The sequence below is a fragment of the Ascaphus truei genome, chromosome 9 (assembly GCF_040206685.1).
Source record: "Ascaphus truei isolate aAscTru1 chromosome 9, aAscTru1.hap1, whole genome shotgun sequence".
In the NCBI taxonomy this organism is placed as follows: Eukaryota; Metazoa; Chordata; class Amphibia; order Anura; family Ascaphidae; genus Ascaphus; species Ascaphus truei.
Window position 1 is genome coordinate 43,054,172 of NC_134491.1, and position 16,219 is coordinate 43,070,390.

The 16,219-nt window shown below is 64.9% G+C and overlaps 1 protein-coding gene across 1 annotated transcript in view; it reads left to right on the forward strand.

Annotated features, from left to right (window-relative positions):
• The window catches only part of CATSPERB (catsper channel auxiliary subunit beta), a 90,592-nt gene that overhangs the window by 14,367 nt on the left and 60,006 nt on the right, over positions 1 to 16,219 (forward strand). The window contains 1 exon segment of the mRNA XM_075615396.1: positions 298 to 330. Coding sequence (XP_075471511.1) covers positions 298 to 330 — 33 coding nt within the window.

Consider the following 16,219-nt stretch of genomic DNA (forward strand, 5'->3'; position numbering starts at 1 on the left):
TCCGACCCACTATGAGCCGCCACTTTACTTTTGTTTCAACATTGCACCTTATTCCCTCTAGAGTGCAAGCTCTCGGGATCAGGGCCCCATTACCTCCTGTGTCTGTTGCGGGTATTTGTCCTTATTTGGTGTATCATTCTGGTTATGTAATATACATCTCTCTGTAGCCCTGCTGTACTGCGCTGCGGCATGTGTTGGCGCTTTACAAATAAATGATAATTATATATGTATATAAATGTGTGTGTTTGTGTTATGGCATTCTTGTTAAGTCTTTTAATATATTATATTACTTTGCAGTTTAAAAGATCAAATTTCTGTGGTTTTGATGAGGTAAGAAATGAAGTCTAATAATTTCGTTTCGCACTACCCCGTGTTTGCGCTCACTCCCCCGTGTCTGCGCTCACTCCCCCGTGTTTGCGCTCACTCCCCCGTGTCTGCGCTCACTCCCCCGTGTCTGCGCTCACTCCCCCGTGTCTGCGCTCACTCCCCCGTGTCTGCGCTCACTCCCCCGTGTCTGCGCTCACTCCTCCGTGTTTGCGCTCACTCCCCCGTGTTTGCGCTCACTCCCCCGTGTTTGCGCTCACTCCCCCGTGTCTGCGCTCACTCCCCCGTGTTTGCGCTCACTCCCCCGTGTTTGCGCTCACTCCCCCGTGTCTGCGCTCACTCCCCCGTGTCTGCGCTCACTCCCCCGTGTCTGCGCTCACTCCCCCGTGTTTGCGCTCAGTCCCCCGTGTTTGCGCTCACTCCCCCGTGTTTGCGCTCACTCCCCCGTGTTTGCGCTCACTCCCCCGTGTCTGCGCTCACTCCCCCGTGTTTGCGCTCACTCCCCCGTGTCTGCGCTCACTCCCCCGTGTTTGCGCTCACTCCTCCGTGTTTGCGCTCACTCCCCCGTGTTTGCGCTCAGTCCCCGTGTTTGCGCTCACTCCCCCGTGTTTGCGCTCACTCCCCCGTGTTTGCGCTCACTCCCCCGTGTCTGCGCTCACTCCCCCGTGTCTGCGCTCACTCCCCCGTGTCTGCGCTCACTCTCCCGTGTTTGCGCTCACTCCCCCGTGTCTGCGCTCACTCCCCCGTGTTTGCGCTCACTCCCCCGTGTTTGCGCTCACTCCCCCGTGTTTGCGCTCACTCCCCCGTGTCTGCGCTCACTCCCCCGTGTCTGCGCTCACTCCCCCGTGTCTGCGCTCACTCCCCCGTGTCTGCGCTCACTCCCCCGTGTCTGCGCTCACTCCCCCGTGTTTGCGCTCACTCCCCCGTGTTTGCGCTCAGTCCTCCGTGTTTGCGCTCACTCCCCCGTGTCTGCGCTCAGTCCCCGTGTTTGCGCTCACTCCCCCGTGTCTGCGCTCACTCCCCCGTGTTTGCGCTCACTCCCCCGTGTCTGCGCTCACTCCCCCGTGTTTGCGCTCACTCCCCCGTGTCTGCGCTCACTCCCCCGTGTTTGCGCTCACTCCCCCGTGTTTGCGCTCACTCCCCCGTGTCTGCGCTCACTCCCCCGTGTCTGCGCTCACTCCCCCGTGTTTGCGCTCACTCCCCCGTGTCTGCGCTCACTCCCCCGTGTTTGCGCTCACTCCCCCGTGTCTGCGCTCACTCCCCCGTGTTTGCGCTCACTCCCCCGTGTTTGCGCTCACTCCCCCGTGTCTGCGCTCACTCCCCCGTGTCTGCGCTCACTCCCCCGTGTCTGCGCTCACTCCCCCGTGTTTGCGCTCACTCCCCCGTGTCTGCGCTCACTCCCCCGTGTTTGCGCTCACTCCCCCGTGTTTGCGCTCACTCCCCCGTGTTTGCGCTCACTCCACCGTGTTTGCGCTCACTCCCCCGTGTTTGCGCTCACTCCCCCGTGTTTGCGCCCACTCCTCCGTGTCTGCGCTCACTCCCCCGTGTCTGCGCTCACTCCCCCGTGTCTGCGCTCACTCCCCCGTGTTTGCGCTCACTCCCCCGTGTCTGCGCTCACTCCCCCGTGTTTGCGCTCACTCCCCCGTGTTTGCGCTCACTCCCCCGTGTTTGCGCTCACTCCCCCGTGTCTGCGCTCACTCCCCCGTGTCTGCGCTCAGTCCCCCGTGTCTGCGCTCACTCCCCCGTGTTTGCGCTCACTCCCTGTGTTTCGCTCACTCCCCCGTGTCTGCGCTCACTCCCCCGTGTTTGCGCTCACTCCCCCGTGTTTGCGCTCACTCCCCCGTGTTTGCGCTCACTCCCCCGTGTCTGCGCTCACTCCCCCGTGTCTGCGCTCACTCCCCCGTGTTTGCGCTCACTCCCTGTGTTTTCGCTCACTCCCCCGTGTCTGCGCTCACTCCCCCGTGTCTGCGCTCACTCCCCCGTGTCTACGCTCACTCCCCCGTGTTTGCGCTCACTCCCCCGTGTTTGCGCTCACCCCCTGTGTTTGCGCTCACTCCCCCGTGTTTGCGCTCACTCCCCCGTGTTTGCGCTCAGTCCCCCGTGTCTGCGCTCACTCCCCCGTGTCCGCGCTCACTCCCCCGTGTTTGCGCTCACTCCCCCGTGTTTGCGCTCACTCCTCCGTGTTTGCGCTCACTCCTCCGTGTTTGCGCTCACTCCCCCGTGTTTGCGCTCACTCCCCCGTGTCTGCGCTCACTCCCCCGTGTTTGCGCTCACTCCCCCGTGTTTGCGCTCACTCCCCCGTGTTTGCGCTCACTCCCCCGTGTTTGCGCTCACTCCCCCGTGTCTGCGCTCACTCCCCCGTGTCTGCGCTCACTCCCCCGTGTTTGCGCTCAGTCTCCCGTGTTTGCGCTCACTCCTCCGTGTTTGCGCTCACTCCCCCGTGTTTGCGCTCAGTCCCCCGTGTCTGCGCTCACTCCCCCGTGTCCGCGCTCACTCCCCCGTGTTTGCGCTCACTCCCCCGTGTTTGCGCTCACTCCTCCGTGTTTGCGCTCACTCCCCCGTGTTTGCGCTCACTCCCCCGTGTTTGCGCTCACTCCTCCGTGTTTGCGCTCACTCCTCCGTGTCTGCGCTCAGTCCCCGTGTTTGCGCTCACTCCCCCGTGTTTGCGCTCACTCCCCCGTGTTTGCGCTCACTCCCCCGTGTCTGCGCTCACTCCCCCGTGTCCGCGCTCACTCCCCCGTGTTTGCGCTCACTCCCCCGTGTCTGCGCTCACTCCCCGTGTTTGCGCTCACTCCCCCGTGTTTACGCTCACTCCCCCGTGTTTGCGCTCACTCCCCCGTGTCTGCGCTCACTCCCCCGTGTTTGCGCTCACTCCCCCGTGTCTGCGCTCACTCCCCTGTGTTTTCGCTCACTCCCCCGTGTTTGCGCTCACTCCCCCGTGTTTGCGCTCACTCCCCCGTGTTTACGCTCACTCCCCCGTGTTTGCGCTCACTCCCCCGTGTCTGCGCTCACTCCCCCGTGTTTGCGCTCACTCCCCCGTGTCTGCGCTCACTCCCCCGTGTCTGCGCTCACTCCCCCGTGTCTGCGCTCACTCCCCCGTGTTTGCGCTCACTCCCCCGTGTTTGCGCTCACTCCCCCGTGTTTTCGCTCACTCCCCCGTGTTTGCGCTCACTCCCCCGTGTTTGCGCTCACTCCCCCGTGTTTTCGCTCACTCCTCCGTGTTTTCGCTCACTCCTCCGTGTCTGCGCTCACTCCTCCGTGTTTGCGCTCACTCCCCCGTGTTTACGCTCACTCCCCCGTGTTTGCGCTCACTCCCCCGTGTCTGCGCTCACTCCCCCGTGTTTGCGCTCACTCCTCCGTGTCTACGCTCACTCCCCCGTGTTTTCGCTCACTCCCCCGTGTTTGCGCTCACTCCCCCGTGTTTGCGCTCACTCCCCCGTGTTTTCGCTCACTCCCCCGTGTTTGCGCTCACTCCCCCGTGTCTGCGCTCACTCCCCCGTGTCTGCGCTCACTCCCCCGTGTCTACGCTCACTCCCCCGTGTTTTCGCTCACTCCCCCGTGTTTTCGCTCACTCCCCCGTGTTTGCGCTCACTCCTCCGTGTTTGCGCTCACTCCTCCGTGTCTGCGCTCAGTCCCCGTGTTTGCGCTCACTCCCCCGTGTTTGCGCTCACTCCCCCGTGTTTGCGCTCACTCCCCCGTGTTTTCGCTCACTCCCCCGTGTTTGCGCTCACTCCCCCGTGTTTTCGCTCACTCCCCCGTGTTTGCGCTCACTCCCCCGTGTTTTCGCTCACTCCCCCGTGTTTTCGCTCACTCCTCCGTGTTTGCGCTCACTCCTCCGTGTCTGCGCTCAGTCCCCGTGTTTGCGCTCATTCCCCCGTGTTTGCGCTCACTCCCCCGTGTTTGCGCTCACTCCCCCGTGTCTGCGCTCACTCCCCCGTGTCCGCGCTCACTCCCCCGTGTTTGCGCTCACTCCCCCGTGTTTGCGCTCACTCCTCCGTGTTTGCGCTCACTCCCCCGTGTTTACGCTCACTCCCCTGTGTTTGCGCTCACTCCCCCGTGTCTGCGCTCACTCCCCCGTGTTTGCGCTCACTCCCCCGTGTTTGCGCTCACTCCCCCGTGTTTGCGCTCACTCCCCCGTGTCTGCGCTCACTCCCCCGTGTCCGCGCTCACTCCCCCGTGTTTGCGCTCACTCCCCCGTGTTTGCGCTCACTCCTCCGTGTTTGCGCTCACTCCCCCGTGTTTACGCTCACTCCCCCGTGTTTGCGCTCACTCCCCCGTGTCTGCGCTCACTCCCCCGTGTTTGCGCTCACTCCCCCGTGTCTACGCTCACTCCCCCGTGTTTTCGCTCACTCCCCCGTGTTTGCGCTCACTCCCCCGTGTTTGCGCTCACTCCCCCGTGTTTTCGCTCACTCCCCCGTGTTTGCGCTCACTCCCCCGTGTCTGCGCTCACTCCCCCGTGTCTGCGCTCACTCCCCCGTGTCTACGCTCACTCCCCCGTGTTTTCGCTCACTCCCCCGTGTTTTCGCTCACTCCCCCGTGTTTGCGCTCACTCCCCCGTGTTTGCGCTCACTCCCCCGTGTTTGCGCTCACTCCCCCGTGTTTGCGCTCACTCCCCCGTGTCTGCGCTCACTCCCCCGTGTCTGCGCTCACTCCCCCGTGTCCGCGCTCACTCCCCCGTGTTTGCGCTCACTCCCCCGTGTTTGCGCTCACTCCTCCGTGTCTGCGCTCACTCCCCCGTGTTTGCGCTCACTCCCCCGTGTTTGCGCTCACTCCCCCGTGTTTGCGCTCAGTCCCCCGTGTCTGCGCTCACTCCCCCGTGTCCGCGCTCACTCCCCTGTGTTTGCGCTCACTCCCCCGTGTCCGCGCTCACTCCCCCGTGTTTGCGCTCACTCCCCCGTGTTTGCGCTCACTCCTCCGTGTCTACGCTCACTCCCCCGTGTTTGCGCTCACTCCCCCGTGTTTGCGCTCAGTCCCCCGTGTCTGCGCTCACTCCCCCGTGTCCGCGCTCACTCCCCCGTGTTTGCGCTCACTCCCCCGTGTTTGCGCTCACTCCCCCGTGTCTGCGCTCACTCCCCCGTGTCTGCGCTCACTCCCCCGTGTCTGCGCTCACTCCCCCGTGTCTGCGCTCACTCCCCCGTGTTTGCGCTCACTCCCCCGTGTCTGCGCTCACTCCCCCGTGTCTGCGCTCACTCCCCCGTGTCTGCGCTCACTCCCCCGTGTTTGCGCTCAGTCCCCCGTGTTTGCGCTCACTCCCCCGTGTTTGCGCTCACTCCCCCGTGTTTGCGCTCACTCCCCCGTGTCTGCGCTCACTCCCCCGTGTCTGCGCTCACTCCCCCGTGTTTGCGCTCACTCCCCCGTGTCTGCGCTCACTCCCCCGTGTTTGCGCTCACTCCCCCGTGTTTGCGCTCACTCCCCCGTGTTTGCGCTCACTCCCCCGTGTCTGCGCTCACTCCCCCGTGTCTGCGCTCAGTCCCCCGTGTCTGCGCTCACTCCCCCGTGTTTGCGCTCACTCCCTGTGTTTTCGCTCACTCCCCCGTGTCTGCGCTCACTCCCCCGTGTTTGCGCTCACTCCCCCGTGTTTGCGCTCACTCCCCCGTGTTTGCGCTCACTCCCCCGTGTCTGCGCTCACTCCCCCGTGTCTGCGCTCACTCCCCCGTGTTTGCGCTCACTCCCTGTGTTTTCGCTCACTCCCCCGTGTCTGCGCTCACTCCCCCGTGTCTGCGCTCACTCCCCCGTGTCTGCGCTCACTCCCCCGTGTTTGCGCTCACTCCCCCGTGTTTGCGCTCACTCCCCCGTGTCTGCGCTCACTCCCCCGTGTTTGCGCTCACTCCCCCGTGTTTTCGCTCACTCCCCCGTGTTTGCGCTCACTCCCCCGTGTCTGCGCTCACTCCCCCGTGTCTACGCTCACTCCCCCGTGTTTGCGCTCACTCCCCCGTGTTTGCGCTCACTCCCCCGTGTTTGCGCTCACTCCCCCGTGTTTTCGCTCACTCCCCCGTGTTTGCGCTCACTCCCCCGTGTCTGCGCTCACTCCCCCGTGTCTGCGCTCACTCCCCCGTGTTTGCGCTCACTCCCCCGTGTTTGCGCTCACTCCCCCGTGTCTGCGCTCACTCCCCCGTGTTTGCGCTCACTCCCCCGTGTTTTCGCTCACTCCCCCGTGTTTGCGCTCACTCCCCCGTGTCTGCGCTCACTCCCCCGTGTCTACGCTCACTCCCCCGTGTTTGCGCTCACTCCCCCGTGTTTGCGCTCACTCCCCCGTGTTTGCGCTCACTCCCCCGTGTTTTCGCTCACTCCCCCGTGTTTGCGCTCACTCCCCCGTGTCTGCGCTCACTCCCCCGTGTCTACGCTCACTCCCCCGTGTCTACGCTCACTCCCCCGTGTTTGCGCTCACTCCCCCGTGTTTGCGCTCACTCCTCCGTGTCTGCGCTCACTCCCCCGTGTTTGCGCTCACTCCTCCGTGTCTGCGCTCACTCCCCCGTGTTTGCGCTCAGTCTCCCGTGTTTGCGCTCACTCCCCCGTGTCTGCGCTCACTCCCCCGTGTTTGCGCTCAGTCCCCCGTGTCTGCGCTCACTCCCCCGTGTCCGCGCTCACTCCCCCGTGTTTGCGCTCACTCCCCCGTGTTTGCGCTCACTCCTCCGTGTTTGCGCTCACTCCCCCGTGTTTGCGCTCAGTCTCCCGTGTTTGCGCTCACTCCTCCGTGTTTGCGCTCACTCCCCCGTGTTTGCGCTCAGTCTCCCGTGTTTGCGCTCACTCCCCCGTGTCTGCGCTCACTCCCCCGTGTCCGCGCTCACTCCCCCGTGTTTGCGCTCACTCCTCCGTGTTTGCGCTCACTCCCCTGTGTTTGCGCTCACTCCTCCGTGTTTGCGCTCACTCCCCCGTGTTTGCGCTCACTCCCCCGTGTTTGCGCTCACTCCTCCGTGTTTGCGCTCACTCCTCCGTGTCTGCGCTCAGTCCCCGTGTTTGCGCTCACTCCCCCGTGTTTGCGCTCACTCCCCCGTGTCTGCGCTCACTCCCCCGTGTTTGCGCTCACTCCTCCGTGTCTGCGCTCACTCCTCCGTGTTTGCGCTCACTCCTCCGTGTCTGCGCTCAGTCCCCGTGTTTGCGCTCACTCCCCCGTGTTTGCGCTCACTCCCCCGTGTCTGCGCTCACTCCTCCGTGTCCGCGCTCACTCCCCCGTGTTTGCGCTCACTCCCCCGTGTTTGCGCTCACTCCTCCGTGTTTGCGCTCACTCCCCCGTGTTTACGCTCACTCCCCCGTGTTTGCGCTCACTCCCCCGTGTCTGCGCTCACTCCCCCGTGTCTGCGCTCACTCCCCCGTGTTTGCGCTCACTCCCCCGTGTCTGCGCTCACTCCCCCGTGTCTACGCTCACTCCCCCGTGTTTTCGCTCACTCCCCCGTGTTTGCGCTCACTCCCCCGTGTTTGCGCTCACTCCCCCGTGTTTTCGCTCACTCCCCCGTGTCTGCGCTCACTCCCCCGTGTCTGCGCTCACTCCCCCGTGTCCGCGCTCACTCCCCCGTGTTTGCGCTCACTCCCCCGTGTTTGCGCTCACTCCTCCGTGTTTGCGCTCACTCCCCCGTGTTTGCGCTCACTCCCCCGTGTTTGCGCTCACTCCCCCGTGTCTGCGCTCACTCCCCCGTGTCTGCGCTCACTCCCCCGTGTCCGCGCTCACTCCCCCGTGTTTGCGCTCACTCCCCCGTGTTTGCGCTCACTCCTCCGTGTCTGCGCTCACTCCCCCGTGTCTACGCTCACTCCCCCGTGTCTGCGCTCACTCCCCCGTGTCTACGCTCACTCCCCCGTGTCTGCGCTCACTCCCCCGTGTTTTCACTCACTCCCCCGTGTTTGCGCTCACTCCCCCGTGTTTGCGCTCAGTCCCCCGTGTCTGCGCTCACTCCCCCGTGTTTGCGCTCACTCCCCCGTGTTTGCGCTCAGTCCCCCGTGTCTGCGCTCACTCCCCCGTGTTTGCGCTCACTCCCCCGTGTTTGCGCTCACTCCCCTGTGTTTGCGCTCACTCCCCCGTGTTTGCTCTCACTCCCCCGTGTTTGCGCTCACTCCCCCGTGTCTGCGCTCACTCCCCCGTGTTTGCGCTCACTCCCCCGTGTTTGCGCTCACTCCCCTGTGTTTGCGCTCACTCCCCCGTGTTTTCGCTCAGTCTCCCGTGTTTGCGCTCACTCCCCCGTGTTTGCGCTCACTCCCCTGTGTTTGCGCTCACTCCCCCGTGTTTGCGCTCACTCCCCCGTGTTTGCGCTCACTCCTCCGTGTTTGCGCTCACTCCCCCGTGTTTGCGCTCACTCCTCCGTGTTTGCGCTCACTCCCCCGTGTCTGCGCTCACTCCCCCGTGTCTGCGCTCACTCCCCCGTGTTTGCGCTCACTCCCCCGTGTCTGCGCTCACTCCCCCGTGTTTGCGCTCACTCCCCCGTGTTTGCGCTCACTCCCCCGTGTCTGCGCTCACTCCCCCGTGTTTGCGCTCACTCCCCCGTGTCTGCGCTCACTCCCCTGTGTTTGCGCTCACTCCTCCGTGTTTGCGCTCACTCCCCCGTGTCTGCGCTCACTCCCCCGTGTCTGCGCTCACTCCCCCGTGTTTGCGCTCACTCCCCCGTGTCTGCGCTCACTCCCCCGTGTTTGCGCTCACTCCCCCGTGTTTGCGCTCACTCCCCCGTGTTTGTGCTCAGTCCCCCGTGTTTGCGCTCACTCCCCCGTGTTTGCGCTCACTCCCCCGTGTTTGCGCTCACTCCCCCGTGTTTGCGCTCACTCCCCCGTGTTTGCGCTCACTCCCCCGTGTCTGCGCTCACTCCCCCGTGTCTGCGCTCACTCCCCCGTGTTTGCGCTCACTCCCCCGTGTTTGCGCTCACTCCCCCGTGTTTGCGCTCACTCCCCCGTGTTTGCGCTCACTCCCCCGTGTTTGCGCTCACTCCCCCGTGTTTGCGCTCACTCCCCCGTGTCTGCGCTCACTCCCCCGTGTTTGCGCTCACTCCCCTGTGTTTGCGCTCACTCCCCCGTGTCTGCGCTCACTCCCCTGTGTTTGCGCTCACTCCCCCGTGTCTGCGCTCACTCCCCCGTGTTTGCGCTCACTCCCCCGTGTCTGCGCTCACTCCCCCGTGTTTGCGCTCACTCCCCCGTGTCTGCGCTCACTCCCCCGTGTTTGCGCTCACTCCCCTGTGTTTTCGCTCAGTCTCCCGTGTTTGCGCTCACTCCCCCGTGTTTGCGCTCACTCCCCTGTGTTTGCGCTCACTCCCCCGTGTTTGCGCTCACTCCCCCGTGTCTGCGCTCACTCCCCCGTGTTTGCGCTCACTCCCCTGTGTTTGCGCTCACTCCCCCGTGTCTGCGCTCACTCCCCCGTGTTTGCGCTCACTCCCCCGTGTTTGCGCTCACTCCCCTGTGTTTGCGCTCACTCCCCCGTGTCTGCGCTCACTCCCCTGTGTTTGCGCTCACTCCCCCGTGTTTGCGCTCACTCCCCCGTGTTTGCGCTCACTCCCCCGTGTTTGCGCTCACTCCCCCGTGTTTGCGCTCACTCCCCTGTGTTTGCGCTCACTCCCCCGTGTCTGCGCTCACTCCCCCGTGTTTGCGCTCAGTCTCCCGTGTTTGCGCTCACTCCCCCGTGTTTGCGCTCACTCCCCCGTGTTTGCGCTCACTCCCCCGTGTTTGCGCTCACTCCCCCGTGTCTGCGCTCACTCCCCCGTGTTTGCGCTCACTCCCCCGTGTCTGCGCTCACTCCCCCGTGTTTGCGCTCAGTCTCCCGTGTTTGCGCTCACTCCCCCGTGTTTGCGCTCACTCCCCCGTGTTTGCGCTCACTCCCCCGTGTTTGCGCTCACTCCCCCGTGTCTGCGCTCACTCCTCCGTGTTTGCGCTCACTCCCCCGTGTTTACGCTCACTCCCCCGTGTTTGCGCTCACTCCCCCGTGTTTGCGCTCACTCCTCCGTGTTTGCGCTCACTCCCCCGTGTTTGCGCTCACTCCTCCGTGTTTGCGCTCACTCCCCCGTGTCTGCGCTCACTCCCCCGTGTTTGCGCTCACTCCCCCGTGTCTGCGCTCACTCCCCCGTGTTTGCGCTCACTCCCCCGTGTTTGCGCTCACTCCCCCGTGTCTGCGCTCACTCCCCCGTGTCTGCGCTCACTCCCCCGTGTTTGCGCTCAGTCTCCCGTGTTTGCGCTCACTCCCCCGTGTCTGCGCTCACTCCTCCGTGTTTGCGCTCACTCCCCCGTGTTTGCGCTCACTCCCCCGTGTTTGCGCTCACTCCCCCGTGTCTGCGCTCACTCCCCCGTGTTTGCGCTCAGTCTCCCGTGTTTGCGCTCACTCCCCTGTGTCTGCGCTCACTCCCCCGTGTTTGCGCTCAGTCCCCCGTGTTTGCGCTCACTCCCCCGTGTTTGCGCTCACTCCCCCGTGTTTGCGCTCACTCCAACGTGTTTGCGCTCACTCCCCTGTGTTTGCGCTCACTCCCCCGTGTTTGCGCTCACTCCCCCGTGTTTGCGCTCACTCCTCCGTGTTTGCGCTCACTCCCCCGTGTCTGCGCTCACTCCCCCGTGTTTGCGCTCACTCCCCCGTGTTTGCGCTCACTCCCCTGTGTTTTCGCTCAGTCCCCCGTGTTTGCGCTCACTCCCCCGTGTTTGCGCTCACTCCCCCGTGTTTGCGCTCACTCCCCCGTGTTTGCGCTCAGTCCCCCGTGTTTGCGCTCACTCCCCCGTGTCTGCGCTCACTCCCCCGTGTTTGCGCTCACTCCCCCGTGTTTGCGCTCACTCCCCCGTGTTTGCGCTCACTCCCCCGTGTTTGCGCTCACTCCCCCGTGTTTGCGCTCACTCCCCCGTGTTTGCGCTCAGTCCCCCGTGTTTGCGCTCACTCCCCCGTGTTTGCGCTCACTCCCCCGTGTTTGCGCTCACTCCCCCGTGTTTGCGCTCACTCCCCCGTGTCTGCGCTCACTCCCCCGTGTTTGCGCTCACTCCCCCGTGTCTGCTCTCACTCCCCCGTGTTTGCGCTCAGTCCCCCGTGTTTGCGCTCACTCCCCCGTGTCTGCGCTCACTCCCCCGTGTTTGCGCTCACTCCCCTGTGTTTGCGCTCACTCCCCCGTGTTTGCGCTCACTCCCCCGTGTCTGCGCTCACTCCCCCGTGTCTGCTCTCACTCCCCCGTGTTTGCGCTCACTCCCCCGTGTCTGCTCTCACTCCCCCGTGTTTGCGCTCACTCCCCCGTGTTTGCGCTCACTCCCCCGTGTTTGCGCTCACTCCCCCGTGTTTGCGCTCACTCCCCCGTGTTTGCGCTCACTCCCCTGTGTTTGCGCTCACTCCCCCGTGTCTGCGCTCAGTCCCCGTGTTTGCGCTCACTCCCCTGTGTTTTCGCTCAGTCTCCCGTGTTTGCGCTCACTCCCCCGTGTTTGCGCTCACTCCCCTGTGTTTGCGCTCACTCCCCCGTGTTTGCGCTCACTCCCCCGTGTCTGCGCTCACTCCCCCGTGTTTGCGCTCACTCCCCTGTGTTTGCGCTCACTCCCCCGTGTCTGCGCTCACTCCCCCGTGTTTGCGCTCACTCCCCCGTGTTTGCGCTCACTCCCCTGTGTTTGCGCTCACTCCCCCGTGTCTGCGCTCACTCCCCTGTGTTTGCGCTCACTCCCCCGTGTTTGCGCTCACTCCCCCGTGTTTGCGCTCACTCCCCCGTGTTTGCGCTCACTCCCCCGTGTTTGCGCTCACTCCCCCGTGTTTGCGCTCACTCCCCCGTGTTTGCGCTCACTCCCCTGTGTTTGCGCTCACTCCCCCGTGTCTGCGCTCACTCCCCCGTGTTTGCGCTCAGTCTCCCGTGTTTGCGCTCACTCCCCCGTGTTTGCGCTCACTCCCCCGTGTTTGCGCTCACTCCCCCGTGTTTGCGCTCACTCCCCCGTGTCTGCGCTCACTCCCCCGTGTTTGCGCTCACTCCCCCGTGTCTGCGCTCACTCCCCCGTGTTTGCGCTCAGTCTCCCCGTGTTTGCGCTCACTCCCCCGTGTTTGCGCTCACTCCCCCGTGTTTGCGCTCACTCCCCCGTGTTTGCGCTCACTCCCCCGTGTCTGCGCTCACTCCTCCGTGTTTGCGCTCACTCCCCCGTGTTTACGCTCACTCCCCCGTGTTTGCGCTCACTCCCCCGTGTTTGCGCTCACTCCTCCGTGTTTGCGCTCACTCCCCCGTGTTTGCGCTCACTCCTCCGTGTTTGCGCTCACTCCCCCGTGTCTGCGCTCACTCCCCCGTGTTTGCGCTCACTCCCCCGTGTCTGCGCTCACTCCCCCGTGTTTGCGCTCACTCCCCCGTGTTTGCGCTCACTCCCCCGTGTTTGCGCTCACTCCCCCGTGTCTGCGCTCACTCCCCCGTGTCTGCGCTCACTCCCCCGTGTTTGCGCTCAGTCTCCCGTGTTTGCGCTCACTCCCCCGTGTCTGCGCTCACTCCTCCGTGTTTGCGCTCACTCCCCCGTGTTTGCGCTCACTCCCCCGTGTTTGCGCTCACTCCCCCGTGTCTGCGCTCACTCCCCCGTGTCTGCGCTCACTCCCCCGTGTTTGCGCTCACTCCCCCGTGTCTGCGCTCACTCCCCCCGTGTTTGCGCTCAGTCTCCCGTGTTTGCGCTCACTCCCCTGTGTCTGCGCTCACTCCCCCGTGTTTGCGCTCAGTCCCCCGTGTTTGCGCTCACTCCCCCGTGTTTGCGCTCACTCCCCCGTGTTTGCGCTCACTCCAACGTGTTTGCGCTCACTCCCCCGTGTTTGCGCTCACTCCCCCGTGTTTGCGCTCACTCCCCCGTGTTTGCGCTCACTCCTCCGTGTTTGCGCTCACTCCCCCGTGTCTGCGCTCACTCCCCCGTGTCTGCGCTCACTCCCCCGTGTCTGCGCTCACTCCCCCGTGTTTGCGCTCACTCCCCCGTGTTTGCGCTCACTCCCCCGTGTTTGCGCTCACTCCCCCGTGTTTGCGCTCACTCCCCCGTGTTTGCGCTCACTCCCCCGTGTTTGCGCTCACTCCCCCGTGTTTGCGCTCACTCCCCCGTGTTTGCGCTCACTCCCCCGTGTTTGCGCTCACTCCCCCGTGTTTGCGCTCACTCCCCCGTGTTTGCGCTCACTCCCCCGTGTTTGCGCTCACTCCCCCGTGTTTGCGCTCACTCCCCCGTGTTTGCGCTCACTCCCCCGTGTTTGCGCTCACTCCCCCGTGTCTGCGCTCACTCCCCCGTGTCTGCGCTCACTCCCCCGTGTCTGCGCTCACTCCCCCGTGTTTGCGCTCAGTCTCCCGTGTTTGCGCTCACTCCCCCGTGTTTGCGCTCACTCCCCCGTGTTTGCGCTCACTCCCCCGTGTTTGCGCTCACTCCCCCGTGTCTGCGCTCACTCCTCCGTGTTTGCGCTCACTCCCCCGTGTTTACGCTCACTCCCCCGTGTTTGCGCTCACTCCCCCGTGTTTGCGCTCACTCCTCCGTGTTTGCGCTCACTCCCCCGTGTTTGCGCTCACTCCTCCGTGTTTGCGCTCACTCCCCCGTGTTTGCGCTCACTCCCCCGTGTTTGCGCTCACTCCCCCGTGTCTGCGCTCACTCCTCCGTGTTTGCGCTCACTCCTCCGTGTTTGCGCTCACTCCCCCGTGTTTGCGCTCACTCCTTCGTGTTTGCGCTCACTCCCCCGTGTTTGCGCTCACTCCCCCGTGTTTGCGCTCACTCCCCCGTGTCTGCGCTCACTCCCCCGTGTCTGCGCTCACTCCCCCGTGTTTGCGCTCACTCCCCCGTGTTTGCGCTCACTCCCCCGTGTCTGCGCTCACTCCCCCGTGTTTGCGCTCAGTCTCCCGTGTTTGCGCTCACTCCCCCGTGTCTGCGCTCACTCCCCCGTGTCTGCGCTCACTCCCCCGTGTCTGCGCTCACTCCCCTGTGTTTGCGCTCACTCCTCCGTGTTTGCGCTCACTCCCCCGTGTCTGCGCTCACTCCCCCGTGTCTGCGCTCACTCCCCCGTGTTTGCGCTCAGTCTCCCGTGTTTGCGCTCACTCCCCCGTGTCTGCGCTCACTCCCCCGTGTCTGCGCTCACTCCCCCGTGTCTGCGCTCACTCCCCCGTGTCTGCGCTCACTCCTCCGTGTTTGCGCTCACTCCCCGGCTCATCTCCCGTGTTGCGCTCACGTCCCCCCCGTGTCTGCGCTCACTTCCCCCGTGTCTGCGCTCACTCCCCCGTGTCTGCGCTCACTCCCCCGTGTCTGCGCTCACTCCCCCGTGTCTGCGCTCACTCCCCCGTGTTTGCGCTCACTCCCCCGTGTTGCGCTCACTCCCCCGTGTTTGCGCTCACTCCCCCGTGTTGTGCGCTCACTCCCCGTGTTTGCGCTCACTCCCCCGTGTTTGCGCTCACTCCCCCGTGTTTGCGCTCACTCCCCCGTGTTTGCGCTCACTCCTCCGTGTTTGCGCTCACTCCCCCGTGTTTGCGCTCACTCCCCCGTGTTTGCGCTCACTCCCCCGTGTTTGCGCTCACTCCCCCGTGTTTGCGCTCACTCCCCGTGTCTGCTCACTCCCCGTGTTTGCGCTCACTCCCCCGTGTTGCGCTCACTCCCCCGTGTCTGCGCTCACTCCCCGTGTTTGCGCTCACTCCCCGTGTTTGCGCTCACTCCCCCGTGTCTGCGCTCACTCCCCCGTGTCTGCGCTCACTCCCCGTGTCTGCGCTCACTCCCCCGTGTTTGCGCTCACTCCCCCGTGTTTGCGCTCACTCCCTCCGTGTTTGCGCTCACTCCCCCGTGTCTGCGCTCACTCCCCGTGTTCTGCGCTCATCTCCCCGTGTCTTGCGCTCACTCCCCCGTGTTGCGCTCACTCCCCCGTGTCTGCGCTCACTCCCCCGTGTTTGCGCTCACTCCCCCGTGTTTGCGCTCAGCTCCCCCGTGTTTGCGCTCACTCCCCCGTGTTTGCGCTCACTCTCCCGTGTTTGCGCTCACTCCCCCGTGTCTGCGCTCACTCCCCCGTGTCTGCGCTCACTCCCCCGTGTCTGCGCTCACTCCCCCGTGTCTGCGCTCACTCCCCCGTGTTTGCGCTCACTCCCCCGTGTTTGCGCTCACTCCCCCGTGTTTGCGCTCACTCCCCCGTGTCTTGCGCTCAACTCCCCCCGTGTCTGCGCTCACTCCCCCGTTGCGCTCACTCCCCGTGTTGCGCTCACTCCCCCCGTGTTTGCGCTCACTCCCCCGTGTTTGCGCTCACTCCTCCCGTGTTTGCGCTCACTCCCTCCGTGTTTGCGCTCACTCCCCGTGTTGCGCTCACTCCCCCGTGTTTGCGCTCACTCCCCCGTGTTTGCGCTCACTCCCCCGTGTTTGCGCTCACTCCCCGTGTTTGCGCTCACTCCGTCCGTGTTTGCGCTCACTCCCCCGTGTTTGGCTCCGCGTGCGTCACTGCGCCCCGTGTTTGCGCTCACTCCCCCGTGTGCGCTCACTCCTCCGTGTTTGCGCTCACTCCCCCGTGTTCTGCGCTCACTCCCCCGTGTCTGCGCTCACTCCCCCGTGTTAGCGCTCACTCCCCCGTGTTGGCGCTCACTCCCCCGTGTTTGCGCTCACTCCCCCGTGTTTGCGCTCACTCCTCCCGTGTTTGCGCTCACATCCTCCGTGGTTTGCGCTCACTCCCCCGTGTCTGGCGCTCACTCTCCTCCGTGTTGCGCTCACTCCTCCGTGTTTGCGCTCACTCCCCCGTGTTTGCGCTCACTCCCCCGTGTCTTGCGCTTCACTCCCCGTCTGCGCTCACTCCCCGTGTTTGCGCTCACTCCCCCGTGTCTGACGCTCACTCCCCCGTGTTCTGCGCTCACTCCCCCGTTTTTCGCTCACTCCCCCGTGTTTGCGCTCACTCCCCCGTGTTTGCGCTCACTCCCCCGTGTTGCGCTCACTCCCCGCCTGTTTGCGCTCACTCCCCGTGTTTGCGCTCACTCCTCCGTGTTTGCGCTCACTCCTCCGTCGGCTCTGCGCTCACTCCCCC